At 51.2% G+C, this 20769-nt stretch overlaps 1 protein-coding gene and 1 pseudogene across 1 annotated transcript; both read left to right on the top strand.

Moving 5' to 3' along the window:
* Positions 1–20769, top strand: part of LOC131588457 (zinc finger protein 729-like) — a 298116-nt pseudogene that overhangs the window by 129768 nt on the left and 147579 nt on the right.
* On the top strand, positions 2098–4674 carry LOC131588639 (serine/threonine-protein kinase PAK 3-like). Its single transcript, XM_058857600.1, has 4 exons — positions 2098–2134; positions 2554–2750; positions 3657–3794; positions 4247–4674. The coding sequence occupies exons 1-4, from the start codon at positions 2113–2115 to the stop codon at positions 4337–4339; spliced, it is 450 nt and encodes a 149-aa protein (XP_058713583.1). The 5' UTR covers positions 2098–2112; the 3' UTR covers positions 4340–4674.

The following is a 20769-nucleotide window of genomic DNA, read 5'->3' as shown; positions in this document are numbered from 1 at the left end:
GGAGCACTGGGAAGGGGCCCCGGCTCGGGGCGCAGCCCCCGGGGCAGCCCCACGGCCCCCACGGCAGCTCCAAGGCTCCGCCAGCCGGGATGGAACGTGGGACGGGGAGCAGGGGAAGGGACAGGGCTACCGGCACCGAGGGAACACGAGGGACACCAGGGGCAGTTCACAAGCATTTAATGCAAAAGATAAAATCATAAGGGAGACAAAAGCAACAGCAGCTGTGGCACCATAGCACAGAGCCACACAAGGACATGTCCCACTGCAGTGGGGTGATGCTGGCCCGAGTCCAGGCACCCACCACAGCTGCTCTCTCACTGCCCTCCACAGCCACACAGGGAGAGAAAATTTAACCAAGGGTTCATGAGTTAAGGACCCGGGAGCGTTTCCTCATCAAACACAGGCACGGGCAAAACAGGAGATATAAATTGCATTTATTGCCAATAAGCTCAGAGCAGGAGAATAAGAAGACCCTTAAAAGCACCTTCCTTCCACCCCTCCCTCCTTCCAGCTCTGCATCCTAACCTGGCAGTGCAGGGATACAGGGAATGGAACCATGGTCAGTTCATCTCCCTGGCTTTTCCTGCTGACCAGGCACAGGAGTTGTTCCCCTGATGCGCTCTGGGGTCTCTCCTACCAGAGAGGTCTCCAGGAACTTCTCCCACCTGAGTCCATTCCATGGGGAGCAGCCCCCTCACAGTGCTGCAGCGTGGGTCACTCTGCCACAGGGTCAGACCTTCCAGGACAGGCGGCTCCAGCAGGGTCCCCTCTGTCCACAGGTGTCCCCCAGGGTCACAGCCTCATCTCAGGCATTCCCCTGCTCAGGCATGGGCTTCTCCAGGGGCTGCAGGTGTATCTCTGCATTCTGGTGAATCTTCAGGGGCTATCAATCTGCAATTCCCATTGTTGGTCTGTGTTCTGATGGATGTTCCTGCCCCTGTGTTCATCCAGGTGCCCACAGGGAGCCAGGATGATCTGTTTGGTCAAGGTTTGTTGTAGTTGATAGCTTGAAATGTATCTTTTCCCATCTTTTAGTTGTGATTCCCCCCCCCCCCCCCCCCCCCCCCCCCCCCCCCCAGCTTCTCTTTTTCCTAATTGTTTACCTGGCGTCAAGTTACCATGGTTACTGAAGTTTCTCTCCTCAGCCCCACGGTGAGAGGCCGGATAGAGTAAAGAGAGGACCCTGCTGGCATTTCCAGCTGCTTGAAGTTTCTTTAGCCCAGGAAAGCACGGGGTTGGGAGAAGAGAGGCCCTTCTTTCCAACACGGAAGTTCCTAACTTTGTTTTTCCTGTCCCAGAATGCCTCTGACCTATGGAAGCTGAGAGGGCATGCTTACCTTCCCTTCCCTTTCTTTGCCCCCTGTGTTGCCAGGAAACCAAGCCTCCCCCCTCTCTCCCCCTCTGTCCCTCTGTGGAGAATACTCCTACACCCTTGTGGGCATTTGAAGAAGCTAGTGTCTGTTATTTCTTATCTTGGTGCGTGTAAACCTTGACTTGTAGAAAGTTTGTAAGATGTACTAACTGAGAAAAATAATTGGTTCTTTCTCTGATGTTCCCTCCCTCTGAGAAACCCTGTTAAAAGAGACCCCCCAGACCCCAAATCCTTTGTCTCTCGTCCTTTGGATTCCCCTTCACAGAAATAAACTGTGGAATGCAAAACAGAGAGAGAATCTCCCCCTGATTTCTTTACTCACTCTATAGACTTGGATTCTTGAAGAAAATCAGTGAACCCCACAAACATATGCTGGCTTGAAACTCGAGTGAAGAGAAACCTCATCACTGAACTAGCTGGGCCACACTCAAGAAGATCGAGTCACTCTCTGTCTTTTTTGGATCTGATTTGCTGTTCTCAGCTTTGCCTTGAACCTTTTGCCTGGAACCTGTCTGCACTGCACTCCTGGGCTGTCACAGCAAAGATGCTGCTGGCAGAATTCTAAACTGTCCTTTCTTGTGTAATATATTCCGGCTATTGATTTTTTCCCTTTTTTCCCTGTGTCTCCTTTTGGTTATTTTCGTTTTCTTGTTGTTTCTCAGTGTCTGCAGGGCCTGGATTTCCTCCATTCCATCCGGGTGATCCACAGAGAACTGAAGAGCTCCAGCATCCTTCTGGGAATGGACGGCTCTGTCAAGCTGGGTGGGTGTTCCTGGCCAGGCACGGCGCTCCCGGGGTGCGGCTGTGGGGCTGCTTCCCAGTGAGGGCCAGAGCCCCACAAGTGCTGCTGGTGGCACTGCCCGGCCCCTGCTGCCAGCTGAGAGCGGCTGCCCCGTGCAGAGAGCTCAGGAGAGGAGCAGGGTGTCAGGAGTGCCTTTGCTCTGGGTATGGCCCTCCCAGAGGGGCAGGAGTTGCAATCTAAAGCTTCAAAGGAAATCAGTAAAAGCCAAGCATGAAAGCTGAGGGCTTCTTTAAGGGTCCAGTTCCATCTTTCCTTGCCTCCAGCCCTGAGGACTTTTCTAGCTGGATTCAGCACTGCATTCTCAGACTGAGAGTGGGGAATCTTTGTGCTTGGTTTCCTCATTGCAGCTGCCTTTGACAGTGCTTGTTTCTGTCCTCAGCTGATTTTGGCCTCTGCGCTCAGCTCAGCCCTGAGCAGGAGCAGTGCAGCTCCATGGTGGGCACTGCTCACTGGATGGCCCCAGAAGTTGTGACCAGTTCTCCTTACGGCCCCAAGGTGGACATCTGGTCCTTTGGCATTGTGACCATCGAGATGGTGGAAGGAGAACCTCCTTACTTCCAGCAAACGGGGGCCATGGTAAGAGGCAAATTCTCCAGGCTTTGCAGAGGCCTGTGAGCACAGGGTGACCCTGCACTGGGAGGAGCAGCTGGAGGTTTCTGCACATCGCAAAGGGAATTCCCACAGCACCTGAGCCTGAACACAGACAAATATTCTGCAGTCTCCAGCAACAATTTCCTTTGGGATTTAAGTTGTTGCAGCTCTTGTGAGGATGACCCAAATACATGAAGCAAGTGCATCAGCTCTAATGTTGTCTTGTAGAAAACCCCAAACCGACCCCAACACCCACACCCAAACCCAACAAGTTTTCTGAAGGAGTTTCTAAAAGAGGTTTTGTGAGATGAACTCCCCCCTGGCTCTTCTCACTGGGAAACTTGTCTAAAACATGAAGATGACTGTTTAACATCCCCACAGTCTAACATATTTCTTTCCTAGTCCAAGCTACTTTCTCTGTGTCACCAAGCCTGAGCTTTCAGCCACACAAACCTGCTGTTCCTTGCCTGGCAGTTTCTGGCATGGGGCATCAGGAATGCTTTTACTTGAGTGTCAGTGGCACTGCAGAGATGCATTTGATGTAAGAATCCCTTGAAATAACACAGGCAGATCACACTGACTCTTGAAAATGGCCTGTAAACTGGTGTCCGTATTTGGAGAAGCAAAATGGGCTATTTCTGATGGAGGTTCCTACTGACAAAGTCAGCCAATGCAATCGGCTCTGAAGGCAAGATCATTTGGATGTTGCAATGGCTGTGGCTGCACCAGGGTTTGGGTTTTTTGGCTGGCCCAGAAGAATGAGCTGTGAGCAGCAGCATCTCTGCCAGGGAGGAAAGTGCCCGGGGAGCTGGGGCAGAGCAAGCGGGCTGGATGTGAGCACTTGTGGGTGTGGAGGAAGCTGTCAGAGCGCTGTGTTTGCTTTTCCTGCAGGCTCGCGCTCTGATCCGGCAGAACGGGACCCCGCAGCTGCAGGAGCCCAGGCGCCTGTCGGCTCTGCTGCGGGACTTCCTCGAGTGCAGCCTGGAGCCGGACGAGGAGCGGCGCTACTCTGCCCAGGAGCTGCTGCAGGTGAATGCCAAGCGGCTGCTGGGGAAACGGCAGCGCCAGGGAGGGCTTTTCTTGTGGGGCCCCCCTCCCATCATCTCCAGTCCCGCTGCTTTTCACACGCAAAGCAAGCAGAATCCTCGCCTGCTGTGGCTTGGCAGGCTCCTGTCGAGCTCATCTGGACCTGGTGCCCCGCCACGAGCGGGGACATCTTCAAGCACATCAGGTGGCTCAGAGCCCTGCCTGACCTGAGCCTGGATGTTTCCAGGGAGGAGGCACCTCCCACATCTCTGGGCTCCCTCTGTCAGTGTTTCCCCACTCTCTTGCTACAACAATTCTTCTTTAGATCTAATCTGAGCCTGCTTCCCTCTCTTGACTTTCAAACCATTCCCCTTTGTCCTGTTGCAACAGAGCCTGTGAGGAAGTTGACTCTGGAAAGTAACAGTTCATTTCTTTCTTTTTTATCCCTTGGGCAGCACCCATTTTTGTCATCAGCCAAGCCTCTCTCCAGCCTGACCCCTCTGATCACTGCAGCAAAGCAACTGAGGGAGCAGCAGAGGAGGACATGAAGCACAGGAGGCCAGCTTTTCGTTATAGTAGTTAGGAAAAGTAGTTAGTTATGGTAGTTAGCACTGTGAGTTAGTTAGGGTAGTTAGGACAGCCTGTTTGTTATGGCAGTTATTTGAATAAAATCTCTGTTAAAGCTCAAGTCCCTTGAGGTGTCCTGTCCTTCTCCCGCTGTGACTCAGCTGCCCGGAGCACTGCGAGGGGAGAGCGGGCCCAGCCTCGCCCAGAGCTGAGCCCCAGCAGAGCCTGGCAGAGCCCAGAGCAGCCTCGGCATCTGCAGAGTCAGCCTGGAAGGAGGCGCTTGGAGCCTTCTGGGCTGCAGCCGGCTCTTGCTTACAAACTGTGTGCGCTGGAAAATGCCTCTGCTTCTGCGGGAGGGCAGAAGGGGCCCGGGGAAGGCCCAAGTGCTCCATGCAAGGGAAAAACCTGCCCTGTGTTTGTGATAAATAACTATGTTGTTGTTGACCTTCGCTATTATGTGTTGGCTTTTGCCAATTATTATAATCACTACGATTTTGATATAGCACAGTTTGTAATCACTTTTACCTGCTTTTGATATAGTAGTGTTATAAATGACTTTCAAATTTCCAAACAATCAAATTTAATTAATTGATAATATAGTTTAATAAATTGGATACAAAATAATAAAAGAATACAATTTATTAAAAGAATACAATTTAGTATAAAGAGATACAATTTAGTAGATATATTCAGTTATATATATATATATTTATAAATTATATATATGTGAATATAATTGGCCAGTGGTTACAAATGGTTAAGGCATAAGCAAAAACGATCCGGGTATGGGGGGAGCTTCTCGCCCCACCTCACGTACGAAACAAAGCACTTCAAGCTAAACTTATATACTGTATGCTTATACATATTCATTCATGTTTCCCATAAGTTTCCTCCTATTTCCGATTTTTCTGACCATTTATCTTCTAAACTACATTCTGTACCTTAATTTTGACATGTAACATCAGCAAAGGAGTACATCTGCTTTGTAACACTGATTCTTGATCGTTTCTGTTAATAACTTTAATAACAGTTATAATTTAGTAAGCACGAATCAATTCCATTTATTATACTGGGAATGGGGAACCCCTGCACTTCCATTTCTGGGCGAACCCCCCTTCCTGGGCACAGAGACCCCCTTGAATGTTCATTTCAGGGCACCGGGAACCCCTGGTACCCCCTTCCCAAGCCCCCAAAACCCCTGCACCCCCTTATCTGGAACCTGGAATCCCCTGAACCCCCATTCTCGGGAATGGAAACCTCCCAGAACCCCCATTTCTGGGCACCAGGACCCCCCTGAACCTCCATTTTCAGACACTGGGACCCCTTGAACCCCAGAACAGAGGAAGGGACTCCCCTGAACTCCCATTCCGCTGCAGCAGGACCCCCGTGCACCCCTGTATCCAGGACTGGAACCCTCCCAAACCCTCCATCCTCACACCCTGGGACCCCCCTGCAGCCGAGCCAGGGACCTGCCAATATGAGAATGGATCCCCCAAAACCACAGCTCTTCCTTTTAAACAGAAAAGGGGAGATGTTGTGCTGTGTTTTTGTTTCATTTAAAGTTTGAAGCTGTTTGTATAATTGGTTTGTTCTGTTACCCCCCTGCTTTGTTGGTTTAACCCAAAGTGATCTCCTCCCCTGCCCTGCCCATCATTGTATCCCAACCCCTTTTTCCAGCACCTTCCCTATCAATCTTGTCCACCCTGCCCCTTGTTCCCGAATGTTCCCTGTCAATCCTGCCTTATGCCAACCCCCTGCTTGGACGTCCCCTTTGGAAATCCCCTAATCCACAGCACCCCATTGGTCCATGTGTCCTATTCCCCTCCCCAGGATATCCCTCACTGGTTGAAGTTTTGTATCCACCCCTGGTCTCTCCCCATATATAAATTGCTGTACGCTTGTATTCTGTGTCTTTTGTCCCTGGACCCTTGGGCGGTTAAAACTTTCCCTCAAACCCAATATAAAATACCTTCCCCCCATTCTTGCCTCCACACTGTGTCTGACAGCTGTTAATTGCTGTAGAGCATTGCTCTAAGCCACACCTTGGGTCATCCTGCTCCCGAGGTGTGTCCCACTCCCGGCGTGGAGCGGATGAAGAGTTAACCGGGTCGGGCACTGTGTCACACCCAGCTGATCCCAGTGTGTCCCCACTCTCTCCCAGTGTCCTCCAGCATGTCCATCTCGCTGGTGCCCTTGAGCTGGAGCCAGCAGCTCCTGGTGCTGCTGGAAACCGCCCCCGGCAATGCGGGCTCAGCTCCAGCTGCCAGGTGGAGCACGTCAGCCTGGAGCACCCCCTGAGCCGGCACTGGGGCACGGCCCGGCCCCCACAGCGCCGGGGGCAGTGGGGGAGGCACTGGAGGGGCTGGGAGGAGGATTGGGGTGTGCTGGGAGTATGGATGTTAACTATGAGCAAAAGTAGGGAGCACAGTGCCTGTGGAATAGCAGGCCGCATAACTTTCTCAGTCTCGCCTGAGAAAGTGGCCTGGGAAATCATAAGGAGGAATTAAAACAATCCTCAGAGACAGAGAACAGCCCTGCAGGTGCTGTTTGTCAGTTTCTTGTTTTCTTGCAAGAGAAGGTGGAGGGGTGGTGTACCCCACTGACCAATGATGGTGATGTGTTAGTTCACTGACCAGTAAGAGTTTACTTTTCTATACTTTCACGTATCGGTCTATAAAAGAAGATCTTAGGTAATAAACCTTAAGAGCTCTCCTGTTCAACTCACAAGAGAGTCTGTGTCGTTCTTCTTGCTGTTCCCAATAGAGCGACACTGGGAGTAACTGGGAGTTTGAGATAGACTGGTTTAAACTGGGGAAGGGATTGAGGTGCTTAGAATGGCTAAGAAGGGGATTAAAGGTTGTTGGGGAGGGTGGGATGGGGTTCTGGGGGTCCTGGTGGACACTGGGAAGGAGTTTGGGCGTGCTGGGTGTCACTGGGAGGGATTTGAGTGAGACTGGAGGGGCTGGAAGGAGATTGGGGATTGGAAAGCAGGGATTGGGATGTGGTTCATTGTGCTGGGAAGAGACTGAGAGGGTTCCTGATGAGTCCTGGTGGGGCTGGGAAGGGACTGGGAGAGGGTTTGGGGGTCTTGGGTGGGCTTCGAGAGACTGGGAGAGTGCTTGGAAGGGCTTGGGGTGTCCGTGTGAGGTTTTAGGGGGGATCCTGACCCCTGCAGACCCCCCAGAGATGCCACCGGACGCCGCCCACAGCAAGATGCTGATGGGGATCGGGGGCTCAGTTTCTACCTGTGCAAGAAGGTGAGGGGGGCCCTGGGGGTCATATCCTCCCTCTCCTGGAATGTGTGTGCTCCCTCGGGGCCCCCAGCCTGATGTCACCCCCTTTTCTCTGCACAGAGAGCTCCTGAGCCTCTGGTAGTCGCAGCCCCTCCCTGTGGCCTTGCACCCAGCCAGGAGCCCCCGCTCCATCCCTGCAGTGATTCTGGAGGGGTCGTGTGTCCCCCCAGCCCCGCTGTCACTCTGTCCTCACCTGGCTGCTCCCAGTGTTCCCAGTAAAGCTTCCCAGTTCACCCCTGTCCCGTTTATGGGGGGCAGTGGGGAGGGACTCGGGGAGACCCTGTGGGGGGGCTGTGGCAGGGACAGACCCTGCCCCGTGATGGATCAGGACCCCCGTGTGTCCCCCCCATGTGTCACCCTGTTCTGGGGACTCCTTGGGAGACACCAAACTCCAGCATGGCACCCAGCAAACCCTAAAAAGCACTGGGACCCCTGAAGCCACCAGGGAAATTTGGGGAGGGGGCCCATGGGTGGTGCCCAAACCATGCCAAGAGCCCAGCACTGCCCCAGCTCGATCTGCCCTGGTTCCATCCCGGCTGCTCCCGTGGGATGCGAAGGAATTGGAAAAATGGGGATCCAAGGCTGGGTGCTGGGCTCAGGGGAGCAGAAGAGATGGAGGAGGAGGAGGAGGAGGGCAGAGGAAGTAGCGGGAGAAGGGCCAGAGAGGAGAAGGAGGCAGGATGAAGAAGGAGGAGCGAGACTCATCCAAACCCAATATGGAGCTCCCATGCGCCCCTTGTCCTCTGCACTTCCACCCCTGCCTCACTGCCACTCAATCCACCACCCCACCCCTCTGCTTGGTTTTGGGTGTTCCAGGTCCCTCCTGCTCAATCCGGGCCTCCCATCCCCCCTTTCACTCAATTCTGGCAGCTTCTGGCAGCCTTTTCCTGGGCAGAATCCCAGAGTTTGGGAATTTTTGAGGTGCAGTTCTGGAGGAGCGCCGCAGCAGTGTCGATGGCAGGGGTTCCGTGACTACCCTGAAGAAGCCATCCTGAAAAGGACTGTCCAGGGGAACAGGCACGTCCTCTGCCCGGCGAGTGATCTCAGCTCAGCGGCAGCGTGCAGGCGACGCGGAGAGAGAGACTAGAGAGCTGTATGGCATTCCATGGAGAACCAGCCTTTATTGTAGCAGGGCCCTCAGTGAAGGGAGCCAGTGACAGCAGCTGCCTGAACTGGGGAAAAACCAGGGTATTTATAGAGGAGAGGGGCGGGGGAAACTGGGATACATGTATCAGGGTGGATTGATAGGGAGGAAAACCAATGGGGTGTAACAAATTAACATGTTCAACTCAAAGGCCTCTGGGAGTGACACTTTTTCTATTCATGGGAGCAAAGTGTCTCACCTAGGGAGAAGCTCTGCAGGGGAGAGCCAAAATCTCTGAGCTGGCCGGTTCTTTGGGCCCCACAGAGGAAGACAGTGCTGTCTGCTGTGGCCTCTCAGCTGCCCCACACACCCTGGGGGTGCTGGGATTTCCCTCCTGGGCACAAGGACGTTCATTCCCTTCCAGGAGCCCAATGCCCAGCTGGGGCTCCAGGCCAGGGGGTCCTTGAGCAGCTGCCCCAGAACCTCTGCCAGGGGCTCCCAGCGCAGCCGCAGCCGCTCGGCCTGGGCTCCCCAAAGCCCTCAGCAAGCCCCAAGTCCCTGCCAGGAACCCTCAACTCCCTCAAACCCAGCATCCCCCACAGCCCCTGCAAGTTCCCCCCATGACAGCGGCCATGGCCATGTCCCCACATGTCACTGGCCATGGCCCACCATGTCCTCACCCATGGCTGTGTCCCCACCATGTTTCCATCCCTGGCATTGTCCCCCACGTCTCCATCTGTGCCCGTGTCCCCCCATGTCCTCATGAAAGGCCACATCCCTGTCCATGTGTCACCATGTCACTCTCCACGTCCCACAATGTTCTCACCCGTGTCTTGATTCAATGTCTTTATTTCTACCACAAAATTAGATATTTTAAAGGAAAGAAATGATAAGCAAATCAAGGCCAAAACAAAAGGATTTCTTTCTGCTGGCTGAGCATCCCTGTGATTGAGTGGGAGGAAAGAAGATTTTTTGGAGGCGTTTCCACCCCACTGTCTCCAAAACCTTGATCTTTGCCCCACTTCATCACCATTTGGCTGTGGAAGACACCCTTGGGCAATAGGAAATCAAAATTGTGCAATCAGTGAGTCCACCCTTACTGCTGGTTGGTGTTGGGTCAAGTTAGATGTGGTGGAGAAGCTCTTCCCAAACTGGGGACACTCGTAGGGCCTCTCCCCAGTGTGGATGCGCTGGTGGACGGTGAGGTGGGAGTTGTCTTTGAAGCCCTTCCTGCAGTCAGCAGCACAAGGGCCTCTCCTCCGTGTGTGTTTTTTGATGCCTCAGGAGATTTGACCTGGTCTGAAATCCTTTCCCACACTCAGGACACTCGTAGGGCCGTTCCTCACTGTGGCTCTTCTGGTGGCTGATCAGGCTGGATTTCTGGCAGAAGCTCTTGCCACACCCGAAGCACTTGTAGGGCCGTTCCCCAGAGTGGAGCTTCTGGTGCTAGACCAGGACAGAGCTCAGGCTGAAGCTCTTCCCACATTCCCCACACTCGTAGGGCCGTTCCCCTGTGTGCTGCCGCATGTGGGGGATGAGATGGGAGGTGCAGTTGAAGCTCTTGCCACATTCCAAGCACTGGTAGGGCCATTGCCCCGTGTGTACTTGGTGGTGGATGAAGAGGTGGGAGGTGTGGCTGAAGCTCTTCCCACATTCCAAGCACCTGTAGGGCTTCTCCCCGGCGTGAAGCTGCTCATGGACCACCAGGCTGTATCTCTGGATGAAGCACAGGGGGGGTCTTTTCTCCTCAGAGCACCCTGGGATGGGTTTGGAGCCCCTCCCTGTGGGGGATCCCTTTGGCATTTCCTCCCCATTGGATTCCTGCCCCTTGGAGCTGCTCAAAACGGCCTCATCCACGAGGTTCTGCTGCGGGGATTTGTCCTCCCTGGTCTCCCTCTGCAGCTCAGTGCCTGGGGGAGGAAGGACAAGGGGAGGAAGGAGCGAGGAAGGAAGAAGGGAAGAACAAGGAGAAGAAGGAGGGGAGAGAAGGATGAAGGAGAGGAAGGGACAGTAAGAAAAAAGGGAAAAAGAAAGGGATCAAGAAGGAAGAGAAACAAGAAGAGGAAGGAACAAGGGGAGGGAAGGAGGGAAGGAGGGAAGGAGGGAAGGAGGGAAGGAGGGAAGGAGGGAAGGAGGGAAGGAGAGAAGGAGGGAAGGAGGGAAGGAGGGAAGGAGGGAAGGAGGGAAGGAGGGAAGGAGGGAAGGAGGGAAGGAAGGAAGGAAGGAAGGAAGGAAGGAAGGAAGGAAGGAAGGAAGGAAGGAAGGAAGGAAGGAAGGAAGGAAGGAAGGAAGGAAGGAAGGAAAAGGAGGGGATGGGATTTGTCTCCAAGCCACAGGGAAGGCGAAGGAGCTCTGCCCAGTCTGTCCCTGGCAGGAAGGCATCTGCAGCAGGGTTGTCCTTCAGTCGGGGGCCATCCTGGGCTGGGAGATGGAGCAGAAGAGAGGGGGAAAGGGGCAGTGACTTCCACCTCACCTGCCTGGGGGTCCCAGAGCATCTTCCTCTCTGCCTTCTCCTCCTCCTCCATTCGTCTAATGCTTGGGAATGAGAAGTCTGGTTTGGGGAGAAAAACAAGGGGTGACCACCTAGGATTCAGGGTTCCGCCTGCCCAAGTCCATCTCTAGAAGTCATCAGGTATCTTGTGTCCATGAAAACCTCCAAAACATCAGAAAACATCAAAACATCATAGGAAAAAATCCCTCCCTGAGGTTCCCCTTCCCTGGGGTCCCCACTTTGGTGTCCCAGGGCTTCCCCCTGTGCAGGCTCATCCCTTCTCCGGGCTGCCCCTTCTCCAGGCTCCCCTCACTCCTGGCTCTCGGGGTTCCCCCTCTCCAGGCCCCCATTTCAGGCTCCGGGACTCCCGGGGCTCCCCCCTTTTCGCTGCTCCCCTCCCCCTGCCGGTACCGGGCATCTCAGGTCAGCTTTGGAGTCCTGCAAGATCCAGACATCGCTCTGCCCGGCCCGTGCCCAGAAAAAGGAACAGGGGTCCCCAAGGATACTTCGAGTGAGCTCCAAATATCCTTTCCCCCTTCAAACTGAGAGGAATGATGGGTTTGTCTTTACAAACAAGCTGTGGGTCAGTTGATAAGATGTACTATCAGTGAGAGACGACAGAAACAATGGGATGGATTCCAGTAGAAGATCAAAGGGGCACTAACAGAACACTATGAATTCCATAAAAGTTAAGAAGGGATTATGCATGGAGAGGGGGGGGAGAAAGGTATCACCGCCGGTATCAGGCGTTCCGGGAAGCCTGTACCTCTCAAGTACCTCAGCCTATGGGGAAAGAGAGAAGGGACAAGCGGCCGGGAATTAGGATAAAAAGGAGGCTGCGCCCTCCAAAAACTTGAGAGACCCCAGGGGAATGCCCCATGGCCTCTCCCTTTATTCGAATAAAGAAAAAGGACTCCTCTGTCTCCTTTTTGGACATAAACCTCTAGTGTTTGTGGATTAATTTTCCTGACAGTTGGGAATCCAAGTATGTGATGATTTAATGAGAGAAAAGCTGGCAATTGATGCAGCCCTGGCTGGAGTGAAACAGAAATTAAAAAGTAGGAAATAAACACAAAGAAATGCTTGACTAAAAGGGGGGTTTGACAAAAACCATACCCTGACACGCTGATCCACAAGAACAAGAAAAGAGTCAGACTGCAAGGTAAGATAAGGAGCCAGAATACACAAACAAGGTGCAAAGACAAAGGCACCACAAGATAAAGGAGATTCTTCAGACCCTAAGCCGGAAAGAACAGATTTAAAGTTCCAAAAGGTGGCCAGAGGAATGAAAGAGGCATGGAGTTAATCGTAACATGAAGTGAGGACAAGCAGAGTTACAAAAAGAATACGTTTTAGGTGTATCTTGTAAACCTAGTCTGTAAAAGATAAAAAGAGAAAACCAAATCAAAAAGGTGTGCATGCTTTTCGGAGGAGATATCCCCCATGCATCTCAGCGCTGAATAAATTCATACCTACTCTTATAACTACTCTGCGAGTTATAGAGCTCTTTTTATTTCGCATATCAGGAGGGAGCACCCAAAACTGGGGAAAAGACGAACGATCACCAGAACAAATCCTGCAACACCATGGACCTGACCCTGGGAACGCTGATGAATTCATATCAGGTACCAAAGAATCAGTTTATCATTTCAACAGCATAATTAGATAACAGGATGTCATTGAAATAATAACCAACCACACAGCTCCAGCTCCTGACCTTCCTCCCAACCAATCCACCCACATGAGGAACACAACATTTCACCATGGGATGGGATCACATTATCTATTAGCAGAAAATCGAGGCAGAGTTTGTGGAAAAGTTAAGTAACTCAAACTACTCTTGGCAGATAGATGGCAATGGAAAAGCAGTAAAACAGATAACAAAGGAAACAGCAAAGCAGCTCATGTACTTGTCCAAATGTGGAAAGGATGGGAATGGGACACGGTTTTGTGCTTCCCTGGCAGACCATGGGTTAAACAAATGCTGTTTCTCCTCTCATGTGCTACAGCAACTCTCATCTTTTTACCATGCACCACACCTTGCTGAGTGCAGCTCATTCAGCAGCTGAGCAAGGGGATGCAGGTGGCAGCCAGGCCTCCTGAGCCACAAACGGCTACAAAAGGACAGAGAATGAGGGCACTGAGAGCAATCCCAAAACCAAAGACCCAGGAAGAAAAAACACAGGCAATGAGTGAATCTGCTTGGAGATGGGGTCAGGGACTTGTACATAAGGAAGCAGTGGGAGAAATCACCAGTTTCAGAAAATGTTACTAATTGTCAAGGACTGCTGCTCAGACCAAGTCCCAACACATTCCTGAACTTCCAGAAGAACAAACACTTCACAGAGCCAGGAATATCGGGTGTTATACAAAAAGGACATGCAGCAGGCGGATCGGGAAGGCTGAACCTTCCAAGCACCTCCGCCAGTGTTGGGCAAAGGGACAGGGACATGCGGCCGGGAAAATCAGGACAAAAACGAGGCCGCGTCCTCCAACAACTGGAGAGAGCGCATGGCAAATGGCCCATGGCCTCTCCCTTTGGGCAGCAATAAAGTCACTCGCACACCACTCCTCTGGCTCCTTGGGCCACACAAACCTCTGGCGCCGGGAATTTTCCCGCCCAGCCCCGGGCACAGCGCAGCCACCTCCGGCCTCCCGACACGAAGCGGGACGAGCCAGCGCTGCTCCGCCACCGCCTCCTGCCGAGGCCCCAGCGGCAAGGAGACCGCGGGCAGCCGCTCCCGCAGCGCCCTCAGCCCAGGGCCAACACGGGCCGGCCACGGCACAAGCCACCCGCCACAGCCCCCTGCCGCCCCCTCCCGGGCCCGCAGCGAGCCCCGAGCCCCCGCAGAACCGAGCGCGGCTCCCACCTGCGATGGCCGGGGCCGCCTCCGAGCTCCGCCGCTGCCTCACCGGGCTCCGGCCGCTGCTGCCGCCGCTGCCGGGCCCGCACAGACGCTCCGGCAATGGCGGCGCGCCTGCCCCACGGCCGCCCTGGGGGCGCCAGCGGGGCCGGGCTTGTCCCCGCTCTGCCCAATCAGCGCGCGCCAGAGCCACGAGTGACGGCAGAAGCAGCCAATCGCAGCCAGCGGCGGGCTCTGCACACGGCACGGCCTCGCCTGCCTTGGGCTGAGCTCCGCCATTTCTCGGCAGCCTGGGCTGAGGAGCGGCCCCGGCGCTGGGCCCGGCCCGGGCAGGAGGCCAAGGAAGCGCCGCTGCGCTGAAGCGCCGGGAGCTCGGGGTGCCCGGGAGCTGAGGGCGCTGCGAGCTGGGGGTGAGTCCGGGATGGAGCAGGGCTATGCCGGAGCGAGGCCAAAACTCTGTGACTCTGCTTCCTGTCCCGGGCGGGGAGCAGAACACACAAGGAAAGGCTCGGGGGTCTGGATGAGGGTGGGGAGAGTTCAGTCCTTGGTCACGGGCATAGCACACCTGACTTGGGGAAATTAATTGAATTTATTATCCAACATGTCAGAACAAGAAGACGAGAAGCAAAGTAATTCCTACGGAAATCCATCTTCCCCCCAGCTGTCCCTCCTTCCCGGGCTTAATTTTCTGCCCCTCTCCGTCCCCCTCCCCGCCCAGAGGCACAGGGATGGGGGTCACAGTCAGGTCATGTCAGTGCCTCCCCCTGAGGGACAGGAATCCTTGTCCTGCTGCAGCCTGGGGTCCCTGCCAGGGGCCAGAGTCCCTCAGGAGCAGGCTGCTCCAGCGGGGATCGCCAGGGGGATCCCCGAGTCCGGCCAGGAGCCACTTCCATGGCTCTGCAGGGGCTTCCCCCGGGCTCGGGGCCTCTCTCAGGCACCCCCTGCTCCGGCCCGGCCTCATTGCCCCTCTCACCCCCCCATGCAGCGAGTGCCCGGGCAGGGAGATCCACAATTTTCACGGGGCTGAATCTTGGAGTTTCTGACCTTTCTTGGGCTGAATGTTGGTGTTTTGTTTTTTTGTGGGAGCTGAATCTTACTATTTTGGGTGATATCAGAATTTTGGTGTTTTGGAAGTTTTTGATCTCTCTTTGTTAGTGTTCAGGAACACACATAATCACAGACTGATTATGTGCAGGTGCTTTATTGAAGTGTGTGGGAACTAGGGGTATCAGCAACCCAAATCTAGCTCCATCATCTTTATCCAAAGTGCACATATTTCTACAATTTCAGCTGTAGCAGTAATCACTATAACAACCTTATCAATATTGCTTCATTTACTTTGTCCATATTGCTTCATGAGACTTAACTCATCCTTGCACTAACATGTCCGAATCTTATCTCTGGGTGGGTATCTTGGAGACCCCAAGTACCAGTTCCCGTTACCGTAAACATTTCAGCTTGCTAGACCATGCCTAATACCAAGCACTGTTGTGGCCTACCTCTACATGATTTTAAGAAACATTTTCAGAAACATTTAATCCCATAGTAACATATTTCCCCCCATTCCACTTTGCTATAATAAGTGCAAGGCTTTCACTCTATACAGTCCTTTTTCTGAGTTTATACTTGATGTTCATCTTCGAATCCACAGTTGTCGTAAGCGTTGTTACACTCTGGAGGACTTGGAGATGACAAATGCGGATGTGGATCTCTGTCCCGTGTCAGTGCCTTTATTATCTTCTGGTTCCAGGATACTCTTTTCTTTATCTCTCCTTTCAGAACTCCACAGATTAACCAGATTGCTAAGAACACAATCAGTAGGATTATCAGACTCTCAAGAATAGATTTGATCCAGGAGCTCACATTCCATCCCAACCCTTCAAAACTTTTATCTACCCAACTTGTGGTCAGATCTTCCCTCTCTTTCTGTGCTTCCTGTTCTATTTGTTTTAATTGATTAATGTTGTGTTCTACATCTGCAGTTCCATTTGGGATGTGGATGCAGCAGTGATCAATTTGTCCTTTTAGGTACCCGCATACTCCGTGTTCTTTCAACAATAACATATTGTAAGCCAATCTGTTTTGCAGGGTCATTTTAGTTGTGGCTTGTAATTGTACATTTAGCTCTCTAAATCCCTCTTTGGTAACTCTTGCCAATCTTTCTACCTGGCCTGTAAGTTTGTACAACATCTTTCTATTGTTATAATTTGCTATTGGACCAAACAAGGATTCCAGGGCCCACTCAGATTTTACACTGCTGGAGGGTTCCTGCCATCTTTCTTCATCTTCAGCTTTGTTTTCCTGAACTTCTCGTATCATCCTTATTTGCAGAAGTTCAGCTCTCCCTTGAATGGGGACCTTTTCCAAATTGGGCATAAGGTGGGGAGGCCTAAAGTAATCTCTTTTACTTTTTTACCTACAGGCAAATGTGTTGTCCAGGTGCCATCGATTGCTGCCCATCCAAATTGGCCTGGACTCTGAATTGTACTTGTGCTACATATTACCTTTTGGATCACTTGTCCTATCTTGTCATTTATTTCCCCTTGTTTATGTTTGATTCTTCTGCAGGCACATCCAATTTGCAGAGCTACCACGAGTGGTGGCATTTGTTTTATTTCTTCATCATCAGAAGTACAGTCCTAAGTTTTGTTCCATACCCACCAATTCACTTTGTCTGCCTCCATTCTACTACTGGTTGCAGTGTTCCATACCCCTGGATCTGTTTCATTTTCAGAGCCTTCCCACTTAATGCACCAAGGGCTATCTGCCATGGATTGGAATTTCTGAAGCACACTCATTGACCATGCACTGTCCCAAGCTTCAGCCCGATCTTTTCCTTCCTGTCCTTCACACTTCCACTTTGATACTGGAATCTTTTCTTTAATGACCTTTGCTACCTTTTCATAACACCATCCATAATTCCCTAATCTCCCATACCAGCCTAGTTTTGGTTCATACTTTCCTCCATTTTCATGACAATCCCATCTAGATGAATACTTTGGCTTCACAGCATTTTCAAACACTGTCTTATTTGGGTACTCGTAATCTATTTGCAATACACAACTCACATTTTCATTTTTATTCTTTTGTATTTCAGGTAATTTTGATGTTATAATTCCCCAATTTATTTGGTCTCCTGCTGCCTTTGGTATTGGCAGACAGGCAGTTATTTTGCTGGTGTTTTGCACGTTGGCAAAATCTTTAATTAATGCAATCATCCCATTTTCTGCCTGAATAGTATTAGAGACTTTTATCACTTGTGTTTCTGGCTGCACCCCCACATCCCTCTTCATTCTCAAATGAAGAGTTGTCAGCTGATCCTTTTGCATTTCACATCCCAAGGTAACTTTGATTCCAGCTGATGGTCCTAAAGGCCATAAAATAATCACCATTCCAGTCACTAGCAACCTAGACATTTGAAACAATCAAACCCGCTTTATCTGCAGCTTTGTTGGTCCTACAGTTTGTGCAGTCCACAGTGCAGGGGAAACCTTCTTCACTCTGGTGTAATGTATGCAGGGATCCAGTCCAGCTCCTTTGACTGCTGTCAAGGTAGTTAACAGTACCTGATAGGGTCCATTCCACCTTTCTTTTAATGGTTCTTCCTTCCAGCTTTTAACGTACACTTCATCTCCCGGGGGGATGTCATGAACTAGATTCTCAAGAGTCAGCGGCCTGTTCCACACAAGGGTGCTCCGAAGTCGAGCTCAAGCTTTTCCAAGAGACAGAACATAATTCTACACCTCTTGCTTCCCTGTAACATGTACATTTGGATTAGGTTCAGGGGATTCATATGGTTTCCCATCCAATATCTCATAAGGACTGACTGACATCCCGCTTCTAGGCTTTATCCGAATCCTCAGCAGTGCTATTGGTAAAGCTTGTGGCTGCTGCAATTTAGCCTCTTGGCATATTTTGCTGATTTGCCTCTTCAATGTCTGATTCATCCTCTCTACCTGTCCACTGGATTGGGGTCTCCATGGTGTATGGAGATCCCAAGCTATTCCCAGTAACCTACTCACCTCCCTCACTACTGTGGCTGTGAAATGTGGGCCCCTATCTGATGATACTCCTAGAGGCACCCCAAATCTTGGAATGATTTCTTGCAGTAACCACTTGACTGTCTCCTTTGCTTGATTTGTGTGACAGGGAAGAGCTTCTGGCCATCCTGAAAATGTGTCAAGCCCTACCAATAGATATTTGAATCCTCGTGTTCTTGGTAATTCTACAAAATCTACTTGCCAATAATCTCCTGGTTTTCCCTAATTGTGCCTGTCATCTAGCCACTGGATTGTTCTTTAAGCAAATTTCACATTTTGACATTACTGATTTTGCCATTGTTGACATCTGTACTGAACTTAAACTTTGTTTTAACAATTTCACCAATGCCTCTGCACTCCAATGACATTTGTTATGTTTAATTTTTAGAACTTCTGTCATTATCGAGGGGGTACCACTACTTGTCCCTGTGTAGTCACATACCACCCTTCTGAATTCTGTGCATTCAGTGAGCGTCCCAATTTCTCATCCTCTATTGAATATTTTGGTTCTGGGGGTAAATTGAATTGAGATACATTAGTTTTTAAAGGTATCAATGCTATTGCAGTTTGCACTTCTCGAGCAGCTTGTCGGGCTGTCCAGTCTGCTTTCCAATTTCCCTCATGAATTTTGGAGTTTCCTGATTGGTGAGCTTTACAGTGCATGATTGCTACTTGTTCAGGCTTTTGTACTGCTTTTATTAATTGCAGGACTGCATCTTGATGTTTAATGTGTGTGCCTTGAGAAGACAGCAGTCCTCTTTCTTTCCCCAGTGCCCCATGTACATGCACCACTCCAAAAGCATGTTTTGAATCAGTCTAGATATTTACTTTGTTCCCTTCATTCATCTCTAATGCCCTGGTTAAAGCAACCAGTTCTGCTCGTTGGGCAGATGTGTTTGCTGGTAAGGAACAAAGCTGGATTCAGAAGGTTAGCTGTCTTTAGTGTGACATCATCCTGCTTGGTTCGGATTACCTGGAATTTCATCATCCAGCTTGGAGATAGCCAATGGCCCCCTTTTGTTCTAAAACAGTGGTCACCATGTGTGGCACATAGACATCTGTGTGTCTACCATCGAGTTTCCTGGCTTCTTGGATCAGCATCACAGTGGCTGCAACTGCCCGCAGGCATGAAGGCCATCCGGCACTCACGTTGTCAAGTTGTTTGGAAAAGCAGCCTACCAGCCTTTTCCAGCTTCCCAAATGTTGGGTCAGCACTCCCAGTGCTGGGTGTGATCTTTCATGCACAAACAGCTGAAAATCTTTGGATAGATCAGGCAATCCTAACGCTGGAGCTGTTGTCAATGCCTCCTTCAGTTTGAGGAAGGCCTCCTTCTGTGGTCTGCCCCAGGTAAGCGGTTGTGTCTTCTGGGCTTCATACAGGGGCTCTGCAATTAGTCCATAGTCCATGATCCACAGGTGGTACCACTCTGTCATCCCAAGGAAATCTCACAGCTCATGCAGGTTCTGGGGTTCTGGAATAGCACAAATAGCTTGAATATGATTAGTACCCAGCTTACATTGCCCTTGTGAGATTTCACACCCCAGGTAAATCACAGTCTGCTGGGAAATTTGTGCCTTTTCTTTAGACACTTTATATCCTCCCATTCCCAGCGATTTTAATTTTCAATTGTTACCTTTATGCAGTCTGTTGAGATGTTAAACACATCTCTGCTGAGTGGTGGAAAAGAAACATTAAAATTCCTTTCCCCAAGGCAAAGACAAACCTAGTGTGACCAGAGAAATAAGTTTTTAAGCCATTTTAAAGTTGGTCTATTTTCCCAGCCGCTAATCCCAGGCAGGGCAGAGTGTGAGTGTAATTGAGAGGCAGAGTGGAATTGTCCCGGTGCCTTCCCCAGCAGCTGTGGCGAGGGCAGGCACAGAAAGGGCTGAAGCTGCAAGAGTGAGAGCAAGGATTGTCCCGCAGTGGCTGGAGATGGCAAAGGAGGGTGGCCAGGCCGAGGATTTGAGCAGAGGATCTGTGGGCAGGCCCAGGGGCTTCCCCCGCTGGGGAGCCCTGGCTGCTGCTGCGTTGCCTTCAGTGCAGGCTCAGGGGTGGCCTGTTTAATATTCCCTTGCAATTCAGATTTCTGAGTCTGGAAGAGCCCAGATTTCTGGTTGGGGCATCAATCATTTTATTTTTTTCATTTTGTTAAGTTTTGTTCTCTTTCTTATGTCCACCCCATAACATTGAGGCTATCTGGGTGTAAAAAATTCACGCAATGTTCTGGGTGGAAAAGAGAATCCTCAATCCAGCTCTTACAATTCCAATTCTGGCTCTGCCAGACATTTGACACAGAGGTACAACAGCCTTTTGCAACGTTAATTTGCATTCCCAATTTAGCCATCAAATCCCTTTCCAGTAAATTACAATCACAATTGTGAGCAAATAAAAATTCCTGCATTTTAAACCCATTCCACACATCTGCTAATAGTGTTTCAATAAAACACACCCACTCATCTTTCCCACTTAGTGCCTTAATAGCTAAAATATTCCTTAACACCTTTAGGTGTAAGATTCTGAGTGGATAGAGAGGCCCCTGTGCCCATCAGGAAAGGTCTCCTCTGGATCCAGAGCCACCCTGGATGTTCCCAAGGGCTGCAGTGTGGTGGGTCCCTGGTGGAATGGGAGCTGTGAGACC

This window comes from Poecile atricapillus, chromosome 26 (assembly GCF_030490865.1).
Source record: "Poecile atricapillus isolate bPoeAtr1 chromosome 26, bPoeAtr1.hap1, whole genome shotgun sequence".
NCBI lineage: Eukaryota > Metazoa > Chordata > Aves > Passeriformes > Paridae > Poecile > Poecile atricapillus.
This window is presented reverse-complemented; position numbering and strand designations above follow the sequence as displayed.